The sequence below is a fragment of the Taudactylus pleione genome, unplaced genomic scaffold, assembly GCF_031769625.1.
Source record: "Taudactylus pleione unplaced genomic scaffold, aTauple2 ptg000016l, whole genome shotgun sequence".
In the NCBI taxonomy this organism is placed as follows: Eukaryota; Metazoa; Chordata; class Amphibia; order Anura; family Myobatrachidae; genus Taudactylus; species Taudactylus pleione.
In genome coordinates, this window is record NW_028284418.1 from 31,097,358 (window position 1) to 31,119,185 (window position 21,828).

At 42.4% G+C, this 21,828-nt stretch overlaps 1 protein-coding gene across 2 annotated transcripts in view; it reads right to left on the bottom strand.

Moving 5' to 3' along the window:
• Nucleotides 1-7,205: 7,205 nt before the first annotated feature.
• Nucleotides 7,206-21,828, bottom strand: part of NDST2 (N-deacetylase and N-sulfotransferase 2) — a 160,699-nt gene continuing 146,076 nt past the window's right edge. For both annotated transcript variants that reach the window (XM_088475547.1, XM_088475540.1), the window contains 8 exons: nt 20,749-20,931; nt 14,094-14,190; nt 13,882-14,005; nt 13,626-13,800; nt 11,699-11,869; nt 11,282-11,391; nt 10,246-10,348; nt 7,206-9,316 (listed from right to left, as the gene is read on the bottom strand). In XM_088475547.1, coding sequence (XP_088331673.1) covers nt 9,191-9,316; nt 10,246-10,348; nt 11,282-11,391; nt 11,699-11,869; nt 13,626-13,800; nt 13,882-14,005; nt 14,094-14,190; nt 20,749-20,931 — 1,089 coding nt within the window. In that variant the 3' untranslated portion in view covers nt 7,206-9,190. The remainder of the gene's footprint in view (nt 9,317-10,245; nt 10,349-11,281; nt 11,392-11,698; nt 11,870-13,625; nt 13,801-13,881; nt 14,006-14,093; nt 14,191-20,748; nt 20,932-21,828) is intronic.

A 21,828-nucleotide genomic window follows, 5' to 3' on the forward strand; every position in this document is an offset into this window, starting at 1 on the left:
CAGGGTTTTATTTGTCCAATGAATAGCAACCTTGCAGGTAACGGCATCCACGGACTGACAATCTTGTGATGGTCCCTCAGCCACTGCTTCCTCACTCAGTATTTCATATCTTACATGTCATTCAGGAGGAATATAAAGTCCTTACCTTTGTCCATAACCAACCACAAATGTTAATTGAATAGACAATGCTGTGACATCATTGAGGCACTGCCTGACCAAGGTCTCTATGTGAGAAGTCCCATTCTTACCAATATTAGTATATTACTACATATATCACTGGTCATGGAAAGGATGCTCAACTGAATACATAGAAAATGTTCTGTTGGAATGTAGTATTTCTTCTTCAGGGTCCATAGGGCTCCACAGGGAGACAATGGGGTGTAGTTGGAACTTGGAGGACCGGACTCCAACAGCAAAGCTTTTTTCAATCCCGAGGTGCTCCAGTCCTTCCCCCACCCACAGCCTGAAGGCAACTGAGTTTCGTCGGTGTCTGGCAGGAGCTGGATCACCGTTAGAACAGTGGGGCTGCTAATGCAGCCCAAGCTTTATTATTATGATTTACTTTTTTTGATAATGGAGCAGCAGTGCAGATGTCCAGGAGGACTATCTAGTGCTGCTTGTTCTATCACTCCTCCACGGCACTGCAACTCCAGCCCTCGGCGGGATTAAGGGGGGAACCTAGCTAGTGGGGCTCCTTGGAGCCCAGACTACAGCGGGGACAAGGAGACAGGTAAGGCGGGTCCCTGCGTCTATGTGCAGTCTTACCTCCGGTCTCAGGAGACAGACCGGAGGCGCTGATGTGGACACTGATTCGTCTGGGACTCCACTAGACCAACAGGGTATACTATACTGGTGCAGGGGACAGAATACTAGGGCCAGGGACCTGGTGGTTGATGTCAGCATAGGGGAGAAGCCCCTCCCACAGCTCAAGGTGCCATCCACTGCGGTCTTGCTGCTCCTCCCTCACCATCTGCTCCCCTCAGAGACTCACGGCAGACATTTTCTGCATCAGCCTCTGGTCTCCGGGAACGCTGGGTCCGGTCTCCCTGTAAACCTCTTCCAGGAGCCAGGTTATACAGCGCTATTTCCTACCAGCCACTGCGGTCTGTGTAGTTGAATTTAGTGCCCACTGCAGTTATACTGTATGTTCTGCATTGTATGTGACTTATGCTAGCGCTGCTGTCTGTTCATTTTTTCTACAACTGTCAGCTTATATCTTGCACGGACGAACATCATCAGGAATGATGATGTTCGTCCGTGCAAGATGACGTTTTGCCTCTTTCTGAGTTCCGTTTTTTTGGAGGGAAAAATCCGAACTCCACGTGCAAACTCGAACCTATCCGAGCCTGCACATCCCTAAAACTTACCCTTGTTAACTCTCTTTCTTCAAAGTCATGTCCCCAGGACCCCGTTACTCCCTGTAAATGCTCTACATCATGGCTCCTGCAATTGTAAATCAAGGCTTATATGTCACATAAATCTCACTTGACTGTAAATGAATGGAAACCTTAGGTAATATCATATTCCTAAGGATGAGTTTTAATTGTTTATCATATAAATCCAGGGCATATGATGCTTTTTTTTCATGTGCAGTCTGGATATCACACAGCAACAGTATAGACAATACATATATAAAGCTGGAATACTTGGATGTTAGGTCCAGAAGTATTATAGCTCCATGATGGAACTACAATGCTTGCAAAAGTATTCATCCCCTTGGTTTTTTACCTTATTTTTGTTACATTACAACCTGTCATTTTTTTTATTTATTGTGAAGTTTATGTGATGGATTTACACAAAATAGTCTAATTTGGTGAAGTGAAATGAGAAAAATACATATAAACATAATTTTTACAAATTAAATTCAGAAAATTGGCATGTGCATATGTAATCACCCCCTTTGCTATGAAGCCCCTCAAAAGTTCTGGTGCAACCAATTACCTTCAGAAGTCACAATTAGTGCAATGAAGTCCACCTATGTAAAATCTAAGTGTCACATGTTCTGTCAGTATAACAGCACCTTTTCTGAAAGGCCCCAGAGGCTGCAACCCCACTAAGCAAGAGGCATCACACCATGAAGACCAAGGAGCTCTCCAAACAAGTCAGGGACAAAGTTGTTGAGAAGTACAATTCTGAATTGGGTTATAAAAAAAATATCCACATCTTTGCTGATCCCCAGGAGCACCATCAAATGGAAAGAACATGGTACCACAATAAACCTGCCAAAAGAGAGCCGCCCACCAAAACTCACAGACAAGGAGGGCATTAATCAGAGAGGCAGCACAGAGACCAAAAGGTAACCCTGAAGGAGCTGCAGAGTTCCACAGCAGAGACTGGTGTATCTGTGCGTGTGACCACAATAAGCCGTACACTCCATAGAGCTGGGCTTTATGGAAGAGTGGCCAGAAAAAAGCCATTACTTAGTGATAAAAATAAGAAGACACGATTTGAGTTTGCCAAAAGGCATGTGGGCGACTCCCCAAATGTATGGAGGAAGGTGCTCTGGTCAGATGAGATTAAAATTTTATTTTTTGGCCACCAAGGAAAACTCTACGTCTGGCACAAACCCAACACATCCCATCACCCCAAGAACACCATCCCAACAGTGAAACATGGTGGTGGCAGCATCATGTTGTGGGGATGTTTTTCAGCAGCAGGGATTGGGAAACTGATTCTAGTCGAGGGAAAGATGGATGGTGCTAAATACATGGATATTCTTGAGCAAAACCTGTTTGTCTGCCTGTGATTTGAGACTGGGTTGGAGGTTCACCTTCCAGCAGGACAATGACCCAAAGCATACTGCTAAAGCAACACTCGAGTGGTTTAAGGGGAAACATTTAAATGTGTTGGAATGGCCTAGTTAAAGCCTAGATCTCAATCCAATTAAGAATCTGTGGTCAGACTTGAAGATTGCTGTTCACAAGCGGAAACCATCCAACATGAAGGAGCTGGAACAGTTTTGCCTTGAGGAATGGGCACAAATCCCAGGGGCAAGATGTGGCAAGCTCATAGAGACTTATCCAAAGCGACTTGCAGCTGTAATTGCCGCAAAAGGTGGCTTGACAAAGTACTGACTTTAGGGGGGTGAATACTTATGCACACTTCACAGTTGTAGGCATGTTCTGTGAATGAAATGATGCACACCTTCAAACAATCCATTTTAATTCCAGGTTGTGAGGCAACAAAACCTAAAAAATGCACAGGGGGTGAATACTTTTGCAAGGCACTGTACATAAAGATGCTTCTATCCATACTGACTGTGGTTGCTAGGGTAGGGAGTGGTTCTTTGAGACCTGTTTACAGTAAAACCCTCATTAGGCAGCATCTGGTTACAGGAGGTGACAACCCAGCCATAGGTAGGGAATACCTCTAAGCACTGAGTGTGACTAAATGGGAAGGGGTGATAGGAGACTGAAGTTTATGCATGGAGACTAATCACAGAGCCAGCTGGGTATAACTTACTGTAAACCAAACATATATCCCTCACAGAGCTAGTTCTAGATTTTAGGAAAACGTTAAACAGGAGCAATGAAAATGATGACTATGGGGCTCATGTAGAATGTCACAAACTAAATTTGCAGTTTCTTTTTGCGCACCGTGCATTCTTACACATCCATCCATCTCATTTTACACTTACAGAGGGTTAACTTGGAGTTTCCAACCTTGAGGAAAGTACAATAAGTGGGTGATTTCAAGCAAATGTATCCCGTACAGACATGTCCTGTCAGGAAGTGGATCAATTAAAGGCAATTGATTTCTGGTGCAAAATATGAGCGGATGAGGACGATCAGCCGCCGCTGAATTGGCTGCATGCTTGTGCTCTCCCACTAACATTATTACTGCTGCGAGCTATTCTCATTATTACATATCTGAAATCGCTGTGCAGCATGAAAGCATCTTTTAAAGGGGAAGACAATATGTTTCTTTTAACTTAATTAGCCCTTTAATTTTCTATTTGCATCTGGTCTTCATTTTATTTTACATGGTAAATGCAACTTTAGTATTTATTAACAATGTACAGACTGTTTTGTGGACTGTAACTACCACATCTCCTGTGTAACCACAGACACAGACTAAGCCTTGCAGAGCAGCAAGCATCTGGTGATACAACCATCTTTGCTAACTGCATTTTCTTTGGAGTCATTCTTTACACGTGCGAGGGCATTTGTATGTCAAACATCTAAAGTTACTTTCACAGGGGTGAAAGCAATTTTTAAAATGGATCTATGAATAGTAATGTTATAGTGGGTTACATTTTTAAGTGCAATTAAATAAGATCAAGGGACATATGTATCAAGCAGATTTTTAGATAAAATAATTTTATGTATTGCACCTATGTACTAATAGCACAATGCTAATTAGCACTTCAGATTGCAGTCCCTATTATTGTCAATGGGGACTACAATCTAACCCCTGTGTACTAAACGTTTGATCTCTCCCCCGCAGCCCTGGGGGGGGGGGGCCTTGGGTAATAACTCGCAGGGACAGCGGTTAGAGACGGACCGGTGTCTCTGCAAGTTCCCCTTGGTACGGGATCGATATGACATACCAATAGTCTGGATCCTGGCAGTAAGGGGAGGGAGAGGGTCAGCATACCGACCAACAAGTGTCGGTACAGTGCATCCGGTAAGTATTTACAACGGTTCATTTTTTCCACATTTTATGTTACGGCCTTATTCCATAATGGAATAAATTCATTTTTGTTCTCAAAATTCTACACACAATACCCCCTAATGACAACGTGTAAAAAGTTTTTTGCCGATTGTTTGCAAATTTAATAAAAAAAATAAATAAGAAATCACATGTACATAAGTATTCAAAACCTTTGATGCCACAAGCTTGGCACACCTATCTTTGGGCAGTTTCGCCCATTCCTCTTGGCAGCACCTCTCAAGCTTCATCAGGTTGGATGGGAAGCGTCGGTGCACAGCAATTTTCAGACCTCTCCAGAGATGTTCAATCGGATTCAAGTCTAGGCTCTGGCTGGGCCACTCAAGGACATTCACAGAGTTGTCATGAAGCCACTCCTTTGATATCTTGGCTGTGTGCTTAGGGTCGTTGTCCTGCTGAAAGATGAACAGTCGCCCCAGTCTGAGGTCAAGAGCAGGTTTTCATCCAGGATGTAGCTGTACATTGCTGCATTCATCTTTCCCTCTATCCTGACTAGTCTCCCAGTTCCTGCCACTTAGCATCATACTGTGGGGATGTTTTTGCCACCACCATCCTTCACTGTAGGGATGGTATTGGCCTGGTGATGAGCGATGCCTGGTTTGCTCCAAACACAACACCTGGCATTCACACCAAAGAGTTCAATCTTTGGCTCATCAGACCAGAGTGTCCTTCAGGTGCATTTTGGCAAACTCCAGGCGGGCTGCCATGTGCTTTTTACTAAGGAGTGCTTCCGTCTGGCCACTCTACCATACAGGCCTGATTGATGGATTGCCGCAGAGATGGTTGTCCTTCTGGAAGGTTCTCCTCTCATTGGGACCTTCAAATTAGCAGATATTTTTCTGTACCCTTTCCCCAGATTTGTGCCGCGAGACAATCCTGTCTCGGAGGTCTGCAGACAATTCCTTGAACTTCATGCTTGGTTTGTGCTCTGACATGCACTGTCAAGTGTGGGACCTTTATATAGTCAGGTGTATGCCTTTCAAAATCATGTCCAATCAACTGAATTTACCACAGGTGGACTCCAATTAAGCTGTAGGAACATCTCAAGGATGATCAGTGGAAACAGGATGAACCTGAGCTCAATTTTGAGCTTCATGGCAAAGGCCATGATTACTTATGTACATGTGATTTCTTAGTGTGTTTTTTTTTTTTTTTTTTTAATGAAACTTGCAAAAATTTCAAAAAAACTCTTTACACGTTGTCATTAGGGGTATTGTGTGTAGAATTTTGAGGACAAAAATGAATTTATTCCATTTTGGAATAAGGCTGTAGCATAACAAAATGTAGAAAAAGTGAAGTGTTGTGAATACTTTCCGGATGCACTGTATGTTAATCCTGTTGGGGTTCTAACCCTCGCTCTTTGGTGCCTAAACCTACCCCCCCCCCCCCCCGCCCCGCTACTTACCTTCGGTATTGTGGCACTGGGATGCCAAATGCATCCCCCTTGGTACATCGCAAGGTTATGTTCATTAAAAATGAATATATTCCTGGCGACATGGATACATAATATTTGCGACAGTGCGGCGATATATAGACCCCCAAATGAATTAGAAAAATAGAGCAGGTTTAGAAAATGCATTTTTTGATGTTATGAGTAAATGTTTAGTGTTCTTCAGCTGACTTGGGAAGGTTGAGGTCTTCCTTATTCCCCCTAATCAGTATACAGGGGTGGTGTGGATCCTCCATTGTCCTTTTCATAGCGCATTTCACCCTTCAGCAGTTCTTTTAAGCTCCCCAAACATCTACAGATACATTTGTGAATGTTCCTTGGAGCTCAGTCATGGCCCAACCTCAGAGATGGTTGGCAACACAGCAGCAATAGTGGTTGCGGAAATATGCAATGCCAATCTCAGCCTTCCCTTTCTGCTCCACCGTGCGATAGAATGTACGAGTGCCGAGATGCCCACTTTCAGCCTCACTGATCTTCTTTGCAACTGCAATGGAGACTGTAAAAACCCCAACATCAACATTTGCGCTAGCTTAGGGTCTTCTTTAGCTCCTCTCCTCAAATACAACTAAACATGCCCCTTCTTAAAGCTGTGGATTTGCAAATGGAAACTTAGCAGCGTTCTTAGAGATGCCCATGACACCCATAAAATGCCCCCGACACAGACACTTTTTGCCTCCATTCAGGACACCTCCCTGAAACGCCCATGGATCACAAACCCCTTTACGAATGCCTTCGGACGTGCATGTGCAGTAGTAAAAAAACTCAACTAAGGGAACATGGAAACTGTGTCCATCTCTGGACCAGGCCCTAAGACTATAAGAATTGTATGCTCTCTCTCTGCGACAAAGCTCAGAGTTCCTACAGCTGCAAACTGATGCAATAAGAGACCCCCAATGTCTTATTATCACAGTACAGTAATAGTTCTGGAGTCCTGTTATCTAATGGAGAAAGAATAGGAGGAGATTTTTACACACTGCATAAATGAATGTTTCTATTGTAGAAACGCAAGCAATCAGGTTACCGGCTGTCACACATTTATAAATACTAAGATCTATGGTATGAAATGATCAGCACAAGCAAAACATTTAGTGAATCCACGAATGCTACTTCTAGCTTTTATTTAGATGTGTTCAGCTGCGAGAGCCAAAAATTTCTCCATTATCATCATTCAATGTGAATGACACAATACATGAGGGTCCAGTGCAGTAGGGGGACAGGGGGCTTGTTGACAAAATACCAAATGTATCTTTTTTTTTTTTCTCCCTTGCGTTTAAGCTTCTGGTTGCACGATTTGTAACCCGCTGAAAAAAAAGGTACATGGCATAAAATACTATATTGCATACTATATACATATCAACATACAAGAGTAAATGGACCATTTTTACAAAATACACAATACCTACAGCTTAACTTAAGAAGCTCGTGTAAAAATGCCCCTGATCCTTCCGCTCTCCCTCTCCTCACATTCTGTTAAGACGACAAAATATTGTGTAGAGCAGATTCTTAAAATACAGAGTATCGCTGCGGAATGACACACAGTTAAAAACCCATTTGAGAAGAAAAGGGTAATGTCCTAAATCCTATTATCCACATGGGAAAGGCCATTCCATAGAATTAACCAGTGAACAGAGTTTAGTCTCCACTTTACTTCAAGCCAAGAACCTGACAAGACTACAAGGAATGTTATAACCTAGAACTGCATCCAATCTGCAACATTACCGTGTCCATGGGATAAAAATTCACAGTATACACTGCCCTCCAGTGTTCAACTGCTGCAATTGCAGGACGATGATTACGCAGAGGAAGCTTGCAGTCAATGTTATACACTGAACTAGCGCAGCTTTATCTAATCTGTGCCTCTTCATGAGTAAGTCATGCTGGGAACTGTAACTGAAGCATCACTTTGCATGGGCCCTTGCCAAAGGTAGCCAGATACCTGCACTATCCTCAGTCTATGAGCAGTACAGGACTATAAAATGTACATATAATTTATGGATTAAATACGGGCAGCCATATCCTCTATTGTCAAGTCACATCCAAATGAGCAACTATTTAAAAACATCATCATTTTTTTTTTAGGGCTACAGCTAGCTGGCTGCAGTAATGAAATGTATAGGAGATGACATCACTGCATTCAGAACTGAACAGTTACATTTAGTTGAGAAACTAACTCCTCTATATGGGGAATATGGGCCAAGTCACTACCTGAATTTCCTGTTACACAGAGTAACACTGTGCAAATGAAACCTCCTCAGCACAAGTTATTTATGCAACAACATGCCAAGAAAATCCATGTTCACAGCCACTGTGCAATATGCTGATCTGGAAAAAAGTGAGTATACAAGATGACTTGATTGGAAGTAGCAGCACGATAGACCTCCCATACATGAAATAAATGTAACTGTCAGGATGGATACTGGGAATGCTGGAACCTTAGAACAGAAATATATAGTGATCACGTAGAGAAGAATGGGCAGTTTCTAGGCCTGTTCATTCGTACGTCCATACATGTAACAAAAATAGATTCCTGTACTAAAATGGACTTAAATGCTCTTTTGCGCAGCTTCATAAAATAACCTTCCAGCCAGAAGAACGTGCAACAAATGCAAGTCATCCTGACGTCAAGTTGTGAATGTTAGAGGAGGGGAATCCACGAATGAGAAAGCAAAACCACATGCCTTGTATACCCATCAGATTGACAAATGCCCCTCATTCCTTGATCAATCTGAATAGGCTTTTTTTTTTTTGTGCAACTTCACTTGATGCCCAAGATCCTATGTAACAAATGACAGACTTTTGTACAGGAGGTGCATTTCTGACCATAACAAGTCACAGTCTCCTAGTTTCAGGAGGGTCTATTCATGGCCAAATGGTGATGTTCATCATTGCAGTACAAGAGGTCCACATTCCACAGCAATGACAGCTTAGTCTATCTGCTCCTACAAGGAACGATGAACAGACGTAGTGCTTATAATCACCACATAAAAGACATAAGGGTAACCAGTCTGGCAAGAGAGGCCTTTGACGAATGTGTTAGATCTGTTCACTTCTCCCATGTGGAGACCAAGCTCAGCTCCTGCTGGAGTTCTGAAGGTCTTCCCGGAGCCACGTTGGCAGAGGTTGTCCTAATCGGTTCAGAAGCTTTGAGAGTTCAATGTTGTTTTCCCGATAAAAGTCTGCAAGATAACTCCGGGACTATAAAGAGAGGAGAGAGGGAGGGCCGTGAGTGTTGTGTGATCAGACAACACCTGCATTCTAGCGTGTGTAACACAGTGTTTACATGGACAGATACATGTTGTGGGGCTAGGACTAGATAATTCCTGGCCAGTCAATTGTATGGACATTGGCAACTTATCTTTAAAAGGATAAGTACATATGTGTCCACATACATCTAGCCTCCTTGTGCATTAAACAGCCTTTCTGGTAGCAAAGTGATGTGAATAGGATGCACAAGCAGCTTATGCTGAGTAAAATGATATGCAGCATGCCTATATTCTGTGTGCAACTGCGACTGTATCTGCATGCAAAATGCTATGTTATAGTGTTACAGCCACAGACACTGTAATGCAGCATTTCACATGCAGATACATACGCAGTTGAATATAGGAATGCCGCATATCATTTTACTCAGCATAAGCTGCTTGTGCATCCTATTCACATCACTTTGCTACCAGAAAGGCTGTTTAATGCGCAAGGAGGCTAGATGTGTGTGTACACATCTGTACTTTGGCAATTTATCTTTAAAAGGATAAGTACAGATGTGTCCACATACATCTAGCCTCCTTGTAGCGCACAGAGGATAGATGTATGTGGACGCATCTGTACATAAGCTATGTTTTTTTGCAATAGTGACTTTGTCTAACAATTAAATATTCTAACACTCATCAGTAATGGTGTATTTTCCCAGCAGGGTTTGTACATGATCACTAATGTATCAACTGTGTTGATCACTCACTGATTGGTTAAAACTACGGTCACAAGAGTGTAATTACTTTCCAACCCTCTGAGAATGGGAAGAGATTTAATTCCAGAGTCCAGTATGATCTGTGACCACCGTACTAGGACATTCATTTTATGCTCCTCATTAGCTGTGTGACAACAATAGCTGCTCCTACTGAACTCACCGAAGACTCCATTTCTGTGTATTTCCGGCCTTTGCTCTTTCCGAGGCATTTTGTTTTCCCATTATCTACCAGCTGACACCAAAATCCTTTTGCTTCATCAAACCTAAGTAAATACAACGTAAGGGTTAGTGAGCAGCAGGCCAATTAGTTTGTGTAACGTACAAGACCGGCACCTACAAGGGGACACAAGGTTGCGATGTAGAACTATTAGGGGAACTTTCTATTCTGATAACTGTACAAAGTGCAGCATTCTTTCATTTCAAATATTCTGCTACATGACGCTATTCTGAAGGTTTTATTGGTGCTGTAATACCATATATATAAGAACATGATGCAAGGAGTAAGACTGTGCTGTACACCTATAGAAACCAAATAATGACTTTTTGCAGTCTAGACCAATGAAACACCAACTTATCATTGTTTGAAGCACACAATTGTAGCAGATTAATAAATAAGACTCCGTTACTTTTGCATGTGGCTACATTTATTTGATTTATAAATAAAATAAAAAAAATGGATGTATAATTCATATGGACACCGCAATATTTCCAGCATCACTTGTACAGGAACCTTCCTCTATGTAAGTATCTGTAGCTTCCTGGCTGTCTCCATTCCCCTCCTCCCACCATAACACTGCCCCTGTTGCATGCAGTCCTGTTCTCACTAACATTACCACAGTAGTAGACGGGTCACTGTGTCCCACATCACCACACTCCTCTCCTGCTGCCATCATTATTCCAATGACCTGATTGGCAACAGGTTGTTCTTTCAAAACAGAAGACAACCTGCACCAGCAGGAGATGGAATACAATGAAGTGCTCAGACAAATGTACCTAAACAGTTATGAGCAGATAGGAACAAGACACAAACCTCAAACACTCTGCATATAAGTGGTCTACAAATCCGTACATAGCTAACCTCTGATGTCTGATTGTGACAGTACCACTTACAGCCTCCGTGTCACCAATTGCCTTCCCCTATGGTGCAGTAACAAAGCAACAGGTCAGTACATGTCCAATACTTAGCACAGACGTACTTGAGGGCTTGTGTGTAATTCAGATGTGGTGTTACGCCCAAGAACTTCTGGATGTTATCCATGGCTGCAGCAGGGTGGTTCCTCAGCTCCTGTCCGTCCACTATATGAAGCTGGTAAAAAGTTACAGACAAAATGTGAAATGCTGCACACATGTATGTATAGAGAATGGATGCAGCATAAATGCACACAAAACACATGACAAAAACATGTGACATACAGCCTACTGTACATCACTACACACAAGAAGAAACCTCGGCCTTCAGGGATCTGTATCATGTAGTCAGTGTTGCGGACATCATGATCACCTCATTGATGTCTAATCTCATCTATTACACACATGGATTAGCACAGTATACCACCACAACCACCATCATTGTGTCCCAATTAAGGTGACACGTAGCTGTCTGCTGCACCCACCTGACTTGGTGGGTAGAATGTCAGCCACCTTTCCAGGTGTGTCGCATACCATCCTGGTACCAGGCAGCGGCTCTGGAGGTTTCTTAGATCTTGTGGAGCATGTGACCCGGCAGTTATCACTTGGGCAAAGGTGTAGTTCATTGCCACCGGATCATTGTGTGCCCGCTGGTGCTGGACAGAGAAAGAACAATAAAGCTTATTCCACATTGTAAAGTATCACAAACTGTTGACGTACACCTATCATCATAATTTCAGATCTTTAGGGCCGCAGATCTTTGCAATAGAATTGGCTTTTAAATAGAAAAAATAATTGTTAAATTAGAATTCTCTGAAACCTTGCAGGTGGAAGATGGTCGCACACAGGCAGATAGCAAACATCTTTTATATAGCTGAACAGCCAAGTATTCCATCCCAGTGGTTATAGGGCCCAGAAGCACACAATGCACCAGCAATAGTTCAACCACTCACAGCAATCCATTAATATCACTTGACACATTCAGTGAGGCCGAAACAGGCTTCAGCTTCACTACACATGTGCAGGCCATGGTCAGTAGAGCAGAGTGCTGCCTCGGGAGGAGGGACTGCATGGCTACACCCCCCTTTGCCATGTGGCCAAGATAACGGAGCTTAGCTCTGTATCTAAAGTAGCCCCACTCCCTTCCCTGATTGGCCTGTCTTTCGTGTGTCCCGCCTTCCAGCCTCTGCTGACACTGTGGCACATCCTCCCATTCGCTTCTGGAACGGTGATAGAGAGGTCAACTGTGATGGCACCATCAAATGTGTCTCCTGCAATGGCCATCCCTGCCACTGACACATCATTACTTCTATCAGACGTGACATGACAATAGGAAATATATAAGAAGAGATTATTTTGTTTTTATAAAAACAGTAAAAATGCCCCATAAGGTCATACACAAGTACACCCTTCCTCACAGCACACAGAATACTACTCTTGTGAGCAACTGAGAGAAGTAATTATGTGTCTGTGCTTTTAGCAAAGGTGACCGGGAAATATTAAATCAGTAAGAAAGATTAGCTCAAACCTCTGCAGACTATTCAGGTCTCTGCCATTGTAGGTTTAGTAATAATGAGCTTTACTGCAAGTGCAAACACTGGCCATCCAGGCTAACCATGACAGGGAGTATTACAGTGAGAGAATGCCTGTACACACAATGCCACTGTTAACCTTTATGGACATTTCCACTAAATTCAATTTAAACATATGACTATTACACCTTGGGATTTACAGTGTGAGAAAATAGTGTGAAAGTGTTATTGCCTGACACACATAGTAAGTACTGCATTAGTAATCATCCTCCTCTGCCTGCATTTTCTTGTCTTTTTAGTACTTAAAAAAAACATTAAAAAAAGGAAATATTTTATATTATATATTTATATGTTGCTTTATATGGCACAACAGTTCTGGGGAGAGGGAAAAGATGGCAAATATAAAACAGGGATATATGAGATGGGCAGTATAAAATCTTATTACCTAACTTCTGTAGAGGACCCTGCCTTATTCCCCCCCCACCCCCAAAATCAGACTTTCAACCTTCAAGTAGTCTCTATAAAGAGATTCTGACTAACGTTTACACAGTGGTTATTCCAATCAACAGACCTTTATAACCAGCTTACTCTGAAGCAGCCATCCCTTAATGTCTCAATATTATTAATTATTATTATTATTATTAATCATATTACATTAACAGCAGCCACCAAAGTTTTCTTTATTTTTGGTTTGTACTTGAATGTAAGGTCTACTCCCACCTTTAGGGAATGGTGAAGTGTTATATCAAATGTTTGTGCTTCATTAAACCAGGATACAAATAGCAAAATCTACTAGAATGGGCTCTTCTTACTAGGCATTATATTTTATATTTGGTGACACGAGTGCCATTGGGTAGTATGGATTCCATCAGTCATTTACCTGGTACCAGGAGTAAGCACGATCAGCAGGATTAATCAGGATGACAATAATTTTGGCTCTGGGGAGGAGAGCAGCAGCCCGTTTTGGTACCACTTCCGTGTCAAAATAGTTGGCGCTTTTCTCAAACATGAAGTCTGTGCTGGCATTGGAAGGTATGGGGAAAAAATCCATGTACCTGGAAGAAGCATTATATGATGCATGAGTCATTTGGTCAATAGATGAAACATATGCCTGTATTGGGTTACAGTATAATTACCAATCAATGCCTTTGTGGTAGTTCACTCCATTAAAAAACTGAATTTCTTCAAAGGTGACTGGACTCTGAAAGTTGCTGGTGACGGCTGGGTGCATGCTGAGATAGGAGTATAGGGCGGTTGTGCCTGGGACATAATGAAAGCAAAATTACAATCAGGGTAATGTTAATCTCCCTTCACACGGGTGTCACATGGGAACTGTCTATACATTTACCTGTCTTTTGGGGTCCAACAACAAGGAACTTGGGTAGCCGGTCACATGTCTTCTCCTTAGACCAGATGTCTTTATGCCTCTTGTCATCACATGGGTTCTAGGTAAGACAACACACCACTGTGAGCCCTTCTAAAGGTCACGTGAAATAGTCTGTATGCAAATAAATAAACCCTATATAGTTATAAGGAACATGCTATATTGTCCATTTGACGGTTGTCTACATAATATATTTTATATATCTGCTAGCCATCTTCTTCATACACACAACAGATCTCTTTACAAATCATGTATATTTAATTGGATCCAAACATTTTAAAAACAAATGCAAAGCACCCATGAATGTGGTACATCTGATCGGAGCCATGCAGGGGGCTATGATATTTTCCATATAAGAAAGCCATGTACACTCACTTTATACAGTCAGTGATAAAACTACACACTCTTTCTGGTCACACCCAATGTAGTCAACTTCGTCACTGAATACAGTTTCGTAGAGCCAGGAACTTCAGGGCAGGCCATTCTGAACAATGGTGTACGTTATACAGAAAACATTTATAAATGACCATTACGTCAAGTTGTGTGCGCTAATCCGTTGATAAGAGGCCATTATATAAAATCAACCATCTGCTCTTCTGTCTTGGTCTCAGACTTTACAATATTAGATCATTTTAGCCATACTATGACCTCTTGTATTGCATTCTAATATCTGAACCAACATCACGGTAAGTGGCCACACAACATTTCTATGACCATCACATATGGATCCAAAACTATGAGCTACCGGAATGTGTACTCTCCGAACGGCACCAAAAGCACTTACAGTGCTAATCACAGAACCATGTATTTGATGAGGAGTCTCCAGGAGAACATGAAAGCCCTGGGAGTTATGTCACCAGCGAGTGGGACAAGAAAACGGGCATCACCATAATGGGTAATTATGCATTACAGCTTTTCCACACACTTAAAGATGTTCATCCTGTTTCTCTGTTTATACACTGGGGTCCAAATGCATTACCATTACAGTAGCACAGTCCAATATATAGAGTGTAAGTTCTGTTGTGTAGTGTGTGCATATAGTACAGTACAGCATATGTCCTAATGTGTTATATTACAGCAGTCAGTGTCTCTGCAGGCACCTGACAAGACACTCAGTCTGCTCAAACACCACTCAATAGTTACAGAAACTGTATACTCTCGTATATTAATTTCTTTTCTGGATGTAAACTTGGCAGTTATTATAGAATATTGATAATTAAATATAAAAACAAAATTTGAGTCAATATATCATATCAAGACGGTACAGGATATGGCTCAGATTTGAAGTGGGGTGGGGGGGGGGGCAGACTGGTACAAATTTAAGAGTTGAATTTTAATAACACATGTAATTAATACCCATTTGGAACAATAACTGTAATCGCTTCCTGGGAATTTCACTTCTGGATAAACCTCTTTATTCTTGCTCAGTAACATACAGCCATGGGCAAAAGGTTTGAGAATGACACAAGTATTGGTTTTCACAAAGTCCGCTGCTTCAGTTTTTATGATGGCATTTTGCATACAGTGCCTTGCAAAAGTATTCACCCCCTTGGCTTTTTACCTTTTTTGTTACATTACAACCAGTAATTATTATTTATTTTTTTTAGTCTGAATTTTATGTGATGGATCTGCACAAAAGTGTCTAATTTGGTGAAGTGAAATGAGAAAAATATATATATATATATAAAAAAAAAGAATCTTTATAAATAATATTCTGAAAATTGGCATGTGCAGAAACCCTTCAAAAGTTCTGGTGCAACCAATTACCTTCAGAAGTCACATAATTAGTGAAATGAAGTCCACCTGTGTGAAATCTAAGTGTCACATGTTCTGTCAGTATAACAGCACCTTTTCTGAAAGGCCCCAGAGGCTGCAACCCCACTAAGCAAGAGGCATCACATCATGAAGACCAAGGAGCACTCCAAACAAGTCAGAGACAAAGTTGTTGAGAAGTACAATTCTGCATTGGGTTATAAAAAAAATATCCAAATCTTTGATGATCCCCCGGAGCACCATCAAATGGAAAGAACATGGGGTCTCCATTCAGACCCGCTCGCGAGCGCAGGACGCTCGCAAGCGGGTCGATGGTACCCAAATGCGCATGCGCACGACGGAGGCTGCTCCGTCGTGCGCATGCGCGAGACCCGGCGAGCGACGGGGAAGCCGTCGCTCGGGGTCTCGCACCAAAGGGGGCGTGCTGTCGATGGTGAGTGACAGCACGCCTCCTTTGTTGGGCGTGCCGGGGAGTGGCTGCCCAGACGGAGGCTCTGATAGAACCAAAATCACGCCAGGGCTTGCGACCATCATCATGGACGCTCGCATAAGCTGTGGGTGGTAACCCACAGCTATGCGAGCGTCCAGGAGGACGCACCTTAAAAAAAAAAAAAAAAAACGCCCTGATTCAGAGCGGGCGCTCGTTCAGAGCATCCGGCTCTGAATCAGGCCAATAGTACCACAATAAACCTGCCAAAAGAGAGCCACCCACCAAAACTCACAGACAAGGAGGGCATTAATCAGAGAGGCAGCACAGAGACCAAAAGGTAACCCTGAAGGAGCTGCAGAGTTCCACAGCAGAGACTGGTGTATCTGTGCGTGTGACCACAATAAGCCGTACACTCCATAGAGCTGGACTTTATGGAAGAGTGGCCAGAAAAAAAAGCCAATACTATTCCTGGGCATACACTGCAATTATCTGTCAGATATCTGTCCAATCTGGCTGGTTGGAATGAAAATCTGGTAATGTATGGGAGCAAATAACAATAGAAACTTGCTCCAAAACATTAGAAAATGGACCAGATTTTCCTTCCCACCAGACAGATTTGACAGATAATTGTCCAGCATTAGTGTTAAACATAAGAAGACACGATTTGAGTTTTCCAAAAGGCATGTGGGCGACTCCCCAAATGTATGGAGGAATGTGGTCTGGTCAGATGAAACTAAAATTTAACTTTTCGGCCACCAAGGAAAACGCTATGTCTGGCGCAAACCTAACACATCTCATCACCCCAAGAACACCATCCTCACAGTGAAATATGGTGGTGGCAGCATCATGCTGTGGGAATGTTTTTCAGTAGCAGGGACTGGGAAATGGATTTGAGTCAAGGGAAAGATGGATGGTGCTAAATACGGGGATATTCTTGAGCAAAACCTGTTTCAGTCTGCCTGTGATCCGAGACTGGGATGGAGGTCCACCTTCCAGCAGGACAATGACCTGAAGCATACTAATAAAGCAACACTCGAGTGGTTTAAGGGGAAACATTTAAATGTGTTGGAATGGCCTAGTCAAAGCCCAGATTTCAATCCAATTGAGAATCTGTGGTCATACTTGAAGATTGCTGTTCACAAACGGAAACCATCCAACATGAAGGAGCTGGAGCAGTTTTCCTTGAGGAATGGGCAAAAATCCCAGGGGCAAGATGTGGCAAGCTCATATAGACTTATCCAAAGCGACTTGCAGCTGTAATTGCCGCAAAAGGTGGCTTGACAAAGTACTGACTTTAGGGGGGTGAATAGTTTTGCACGATTAAGTTTTTGATTATGTTGCCCTAAATGTTGTTTGATTCACAATATGAAAAAAAAAAAAACAACTTCAGTTGTAGGCATGTTCTGTGAATGAAATGATGTACACCTTCAAACAATCCATTTTAATTCCAGGTTGTGAGGCAACAAAACATGAAAAATGCAAAGGGGTGAACACTTTTGCAAGGCACTGTACTCCAGAATGTCACGAAGAGTAATCAGATGAATTGCAATTAATTGCAAAGCCCTTCTTTACCATGGCAATGAACTTAATCCCAAAAACATTTCCACTGCATTTCAGCCCTGCCACAAAAGGGCCAGCTGACATGTCAGCGATTCTCTCGTTAACACAGGTGAGTGTTGACGAGGACAAGGCTGGAGATCACTCTGTCATGCAGATTGAGTTAGAACAGCAGACTGGAAGCTTTAAAAGGAGGGTGGAGCTTGAAATAATTGTTCTTCCTCTATTAATCATGGTTACCTGCAGTCATCATTGCTTTACACAAAAAGGGCTTCACAGGCAAGATTATTGCTGCTAGTAAGATTGCACCTAAATCAACCATTTATCGAATAATCAAGAACTTTAAGGAGAGAGGTTCATTAGTTGTGAAGAAGGCTTCAGGGCGCCCAAGAACGTCCAGCAAGTGCCAGGACCTTCTCCTAAAGTTGATTCAGCTGCGGGATTGGGGCACCACCAGTGCAGAGCTTGCTCAGGAATGGCAGCAGACAGGTGTGAGTGCATCTTCACGCACAGTGAGGTGACGACTTTTTGAGGAAGGCCTGGTGTCAAGAAGGGCAGCAAAGAAGCCACTTCTCTCCAGGAAAAAATCAGGGACAGACTAACAGTCTGCAAAAGGTACAGGGATTGGACTGCTGAGGACTGGGGTAAAGTTATTTTCTCTGATGAATCCCCTTTCAGATTGTTTGGGGCATCTGCAAAAACGCTTTTCCAGAGAAGGAAAGGTAAGCGCTACCATCTGTCCTGTGTCATGCCAACAGTAAAGCATTATGAGACCATTCATGAGTGGGCTCACTCACAATTTTGCCAAAGAACACAGCCATGAATAAAGAATGGTACCAAAACATCCTCCAAGAGCAACTTCTCCCAACCATCCAAGAACAGTTTGGTGACGGACAATGTTTTTTTCCAGCATGATTGAGCACCTTGCCATAAGGCAAAAGTGATAACTAAGTGGCTCGAGGAACAAAACCTCGAAATTTTGGGTCCATGGCCAGGAAACTCCCCAAGACCTTAAGCCCATTGAGAACTTGTGGTCAATCCTCTTGAGGCGGGTGGACAAACAAAAACCCACAAATTCTGACAAACTCCAAGCATTGATTAGGCAAGAACAGGTGGCCATCAGTCAGTATGTGGCCCAGAAGTTGATTGACAGCATGCCAGGGCGAATTGCAGAGGTCTTGAAAAAGAAGGGTCAACACTGCAAATATTGACTCTTTGCATAAACTTGATGTAATTGTCAATAAAGCCTTTGACACTTATGACATGCTTGTAATGTTACTTGAGTATACCATAGTAACATCCAACAAAAAGGTCTAAAAACACTGAAGCAGCAAACTTTGTGAAAACCAATACTTGTGTCATTCTCAACTTTTGGCCATGGCTGTACAGTACGTGTACACTATGTGTTTCACACTGAAGAAGAAGAAGCAGCTGCATGTGTGGAAAAAGTTGGTGTAAGCTACTGTACAGTGCTAAACCAATGTGTGCTGGATGCGGTCTCACTTTTGGAAACTTGCTATATAAACACACTTCACAAAAGAACTTACACACTCTAGTCTGAGAAGGGGCACACGCTGTGGGGCAAGAAAAGTGCAGTTGAGAGGTGTTTGAATAGATGACATATATTCCAGGAGCACACTAAGAGAAGGCCCAGCCTGCTATTGCTCTAATGCTGTACCCGTGACAAAAGTCGTCCTATATAAGATCTTTCTCTATACAGGGAAAAGGGGCATACAGATGTGTGCTTGTACACCTAACCTCAATACGCCAAGTGATGCAAGTGAGTCACCAGCTCTCATGTGACTCTACTTGCGCCAAGTATCTTTTGCACCGGAAAATGTGCCTTAGTTGCACATGGATGGGACAAACTGCTCCACAAGCCTGCGCTGATTAATACCATATGTGACACTTGTATATCCGTTTCCGAATGAATCTGTATGTGAAGCACAATGGACCTTGGCGTGGATAAAAGCCACAGCCCCTGCATTGTAGCATTTCCTATTCAAATTCAGACGCACACAGATATACAAGTGACGCAAATCAAATGAATCATTGCAGTCTCATGAAGCGGTTTCTCACATCCATTTGCGTCTAAGACGCATTTTTGGACAAAAAAAAAGACGCAAAAATTACCGCAAGCAGTCTGACGGGACCTGGTGCATCACGAAGGGCTGTTTGTAGTGACTGCAGCAATTGTGTTTGAGGAAACATCTGTACAGCAAGCAACACAGAGTACAGTGCAAGCACTCAGTAGGTCAGGTAACTGTGGTCACAATGGACATTACGTAACAGTACGGTAGTATGCTTATGTATATACATGCATACAGAGAAGTCACAATGTCATCTGGTGGTAGAAAATGGGTAATGCCATTAAAAGAAAAGGTTGCATCAGTCATGATTTGCCTGCTAGGAGACCATTGTTAGGTATGATGTGCCTGGGGGAATATATGATAGCTGTCATAAACAAAAACACACAAGTTGTATTGCAGTGGCCACTTCTTTTTTTCCCAAGTAAACCGCACCACAGATCACTAGGTTTTTAAAAATAAACTTTTCACACTGATCATTGATTGAAGTTTGCAGTCCATCTCACTTTGTTAGTTATATTGTAAAGTACAATAAAACTTTAATCTTGCACTGAATAAACTTCTGCATACATAGTCATAGTAGAAACAAAATGTTTTTTGCAAAATATAAAGAGAGCTAACAAGTATTTCAGTGAATCAGTGTTCCACGCTCTAAACAGCATAGCTGCCGGAAGGTGCCCAGCAGCTGTGACCTTTGGAATGAAGCATAGAGAGATTGGTATGTAATGTGACACCTGTACAGAAATGTTACATAATCAGCAAGTACACTTACCTGCCATAGAGGGTTCTTCTCTTGGGGGAAGATCTCAAAGTATTTCTTTGCTAGGTGGACAGGTGGTAGAGTCTGAAGCCTGAGGTTGGTCCAACACTGCACAAACTTCACCAGGCTCTCAAATGTGTAAAGCCCCAGGCGGTCATTGCCGTAGTTCGAGAGATGTGTCATGAAGATGCTGATCTGTAACAGACACACGCATCTAGGTTAAACCTCCTAAGTAGAGCATTTGGCTGTATAAACACTTATCCATTATTAATGTATCTCGCAGAGATAAAAGATGGTATATAGGGTGAGGTGGTGCAGGGGGATTTCAGACACGGGTCCAATTTTCTGGTTATAATTCACATTTCGCTTGATGTAGAGCACTGTTTTCTCTTGCATTAACATGACATTACAGAGCTAGAAGCAGTGAATATTTCATGACCTCACCATGGTGCCTTACTGAATATTTCAGTGGAGAGAGGGGAAGGCTGCGTTCCGCTCTACTTGTGCATCCTTTGCAGATCACCAAGCCATGCCCTGCTAGACCAGAGCGTTCAGACAAACAGACATGGGAAGCATTGCACCATCTCTGGACTGATCACGTATACTGTGTTTCTCAATGCTGTAATGCTCACAGGTTTCCATGTGCTGTGTGGTAACTCCTTGTGGAGGATGGCAGCAGTGTACTTAGCTGTGTGGATGGAATGTACTGAGGAAAAGGTCGGAGTGAGATTATGGGCCCTTTGAGAATTGCAGAATATATGTTAATTAGTAGCCAGTGATTAAACAGTTAATCATGGATACTGCTTATTTAATCTAGTCGCATATTTGTTGTTTGTTCTGGATATGTGCTTGTACTGTACTTCTAGTAATTGTATTTCTCTGACGTTTTTGATTTGTGTTTGTCATGCTTGTTTGAAATAGTTAAAAATTATTCTGGAATAAAATCACAAATCAACAAAACTAGTGTGGAACGTTGCAGCCCTGGACCATCAATGTTGAATATAAAAGGAAGGACCATAGCATAAGGCTGTGTACACATGGGGGCTGATGTAGAATTGGACTTGTGCCACTTTGCATAGAGTAAAATATGCT